Genomic DNA, 3,030 nt, shown 5'->3' on the forward strand with positions numbered 1-3,030 from the left:
TGTTGTGTATCTGCACTGTGTGTTGTGTATCTGCAGTGTGTGTTGTGTGTGTTGTGTTGCATCATGGTCCTGCAGGCGTGTCATCTTTCTTTAATCTGGTCTCTCGTCAACGAGTCCTCCAGGATTAACGTCTAAATGAAGTTGAATGAAGTTGTAGCTGAAATGACTAAACCTCTCGGACTCAGAGCATCAAACTGGTTGACCAGTTGATGTGGGTGTGCTGCCTGTGGGACTGAGTTTGTTGTGGCTCCTCGGGCTGATGAAGTCCTTTGGATGAAAGATGATACGTTTCAACACAGAAATCGTCTGGACGACCGACTGAACTTTGTGGGACGTGATTTAAAGCAGAACACGTCTCCGGGTCAAATGAAATTCTTGGAGTTTAGCGGAGCAGCATTTTCTAGAAGCTCTTTTAAAATCAACTGTGAATGAAAGTGAGGAAGCAGCTTCTTCTGACTGACACAGTTTGATCAGGTGACGTTTGCTCTGAAGCTGCTGCTCTGCTTCATGGCTCCACAAGACGGAAGGAAACAAGAATCTTTCAGTTTGGTTGAGAAGCATTTATTCAAACGTGAAACAGAACAGGTGAGGTGGTGAATCCAGGTCATCTTCAGGGTCTGTTGCTCCAACCAGACTGTCTCTGGATGTGAGACGTGTCCAGACCGCCTCTCCCCTGCAAACTCATCTTTTTCATTTCTGGAATTAGGTTCCAGGTTTAAATTCCAAGGTTAACTTTGAGTTATTAACAAACCTGCTTTCTGTAATACCAAATCAGGTTAACTTCCATTAGCGGTTACCATGGCAACAGAAGCAGGTAAAAGGACAACCATGTTTGTGATGCAGAAAATCCCAAACTGAAGCTAAAGTTATCTCGTTGGGTAACTCGTTAGTTAAGCTGCTTTGTGAAAGACGCTGACAGGAGAAGAACACCTTCAGTGCATTTGATTGTAAATGTTTCAGTTTTGGATGTTTCAACTACGGATGCACCGATCCACTTTTTTTTTACTTCCGATCCGATCCCGATACGTAGATCTGAGTATCGGCCGATACCGATCCAGTTCTGATATCATGATCATTGATTTTATACGAGGCTGTGATAATCTGCTCTCAAGTACAACGTGTACAAATATCTGCATGCATGTCCAAAAAGGCAACTTGAGGTAAGTTTTATTAATGTTGGATAAGTTTTAAAGTTAGAATTAAATCCTGCTAACACAAAACATGTTTCTTTTTATTCCTAGTTTTAAAGTGGATATTAAAGTGATTAATTTAAGTGATTGTTTAAAGTTATTTTATATTTTATAAGGGGCAGATATAAGAATTTTTGCTTCTTTCTGAACTCTTTTCATTCAATGTTTTCTTTTTGATGATTTTTTTTTATTTTGTTTCATTTAAATAAATGAATTAAATAAAATGTTAAATGTCTTCAAACACCTGCTAAGTTCATGACATAAACCAACAGACATGTTCCTGTTTTTAGTATTTTACATCACTTTATAATGTAGCTGTTTATGTTTTTAATATATTTAATTTTCAAATCACATGTTTTTTATGAGTGTCTCCTGTTGTTCTGATAAATATCTCCTGGAGGGTAAACTAGATCTTGACTGCAAGTATCAAGCTGTGAAATCCTTTGTTTTCTACAACTGATAGTGGTTGGTCATTAATGATGAAGTTTAGCAACTTCTCTGTAAACATTAGAGCTCCGTGGTTTCAGCGACGTCTTCTTCTTGTTCAGTCCGAAGCAGGCAGTCTGATCTGGGTCAGCCGTGCACAGTCTGCCCCTCCTCCGACACGGACAGACTGAGCGGGTCAGACTGAGCGCGGCTGACCGAAATCAGACTGCCTTCTCCGGACTGAACGAAAATAACAGACCGCTGAAGCCCCGGAGCTCGAAGGTCCAACACAAAACTAACTTTACCACGGTTTAATGTGGCGCTGTGGCTCTGCAGACAGTGCACGATGCTGTCTTGTCTTGTGGTGTTCAGTGTAAAATACTTCCACACAGCGACATGTTTAGATGAAAAGTTTGTTAGCTGTTAGCCACAGTGCTGCTAACTCAGTCCTCATGTTGCAGCTGCTGCAAACTATGGACCGGATTTCCTGAATGTGAGGCGGGTCTTATTACTCTGGGTCCATGAGACACGCCGCCGTTCAGGAAATCCAGTCCATAGTTTGAAGCCAACGTGCATCATGGATCGGAAATATCGGCAGGTTGGATCGGAGCCCGATACTGGATCGGATTGGCCCCATCCCTAGTTTCAAATAAAGCTGATACTAATAGCTAATCAGACGTTAACAGATCTATTGATCAGCAGTGATCGGCTCATGACGCCGCTTCCTCAGCCAGCTTCAGGATGGGCTGCAGCTGCTCATCCAGCAGGGGGGCATCAGCCTCGTTAGTTATGATCCAATCAAATGCAACACCGCTGTCCAGCCCACATTCTGACTCCGCATCATCAACACCTGCCACAGGTGAACAAGCAGAAGGTAAACCACCACACATTCTCCTCAGCTGACACATGCAAAGCCACACAGGTTACCTGGTGTAAAGCTCCACCCCCTTTGTGCTCTGGTCTCCTCTGAACACTGAACTCTGACGCTGCGGGTCTGACGAGGGAACTTTGACTGGAACCACTGAAGATCCGAAAGCCGCCTCGCATCACTCACCACCTGACCAACAGGAGCAAAGTCCACGTGAACATCTGACAGAACAAGAGAACATCAAACAGAACAAGAGAACAACATAATAATTGTTTATTAACATTTAGGAACTTTTGTGTGAAACCTTTTTATCTTGTTATCTGTTGCTGCTGTTACACTTGAATTTCCCATCCGTGGGACAATAAAGGCTGTTTCTATTCTATTCTATAACATCTGACAGAACAAGAGAACATCAAACAGAACACCGGACAGAACAAGAGAACATCAAACAGAACACCAGACAGAACGAGAGAACATCAAACAGAACAAGAGAACATCTGACAGAACAAGATAATATCAGAACAAGAGAACATCAAACAGAACATC

General features: G+C 42.5%; 1 protein-coding gene across 1 annotated transcript in view; it reads right to left on the bottom strand.

Annotated features, from left to right (window-relative positions):
- Positions 1 to 2,212: 2,212 nt before the first annotated feature.
- Positions 2,213 to 3,030, bottom strand: part of pmvk (phosphomevalonate kinase) — a gene marked incomplete at its 5' end in the record, with an annotated part of 29,959 nt that continues 29,141 nt past the window's right edge. The window contains 2 exon segments of the mRNA XM_037676664.1: positions 2,213 to 2,466; positions 2,544 to 2,673. Coding sequence (XP_037532592.1) covers positions 2,327 to 2,466; positions 2,544 to 2,673 — 270 coding nt within the window.

Source organism: Nematolebias whitei, chromosome 5, assembly GCF_014905685.2.
Source record: "Nematolebias whitei isolate Nwh7 chromosome 5, NemWhi1, whole genome shotgun sequence".
Taxonomy (NCBI): domain Eukaryota; kingdom Metazoa; phylum Chordata; class Actinopteri; order Cyprinodontiformes; family Rivulidae; genus Nematolebias; species Nematolebias whitei.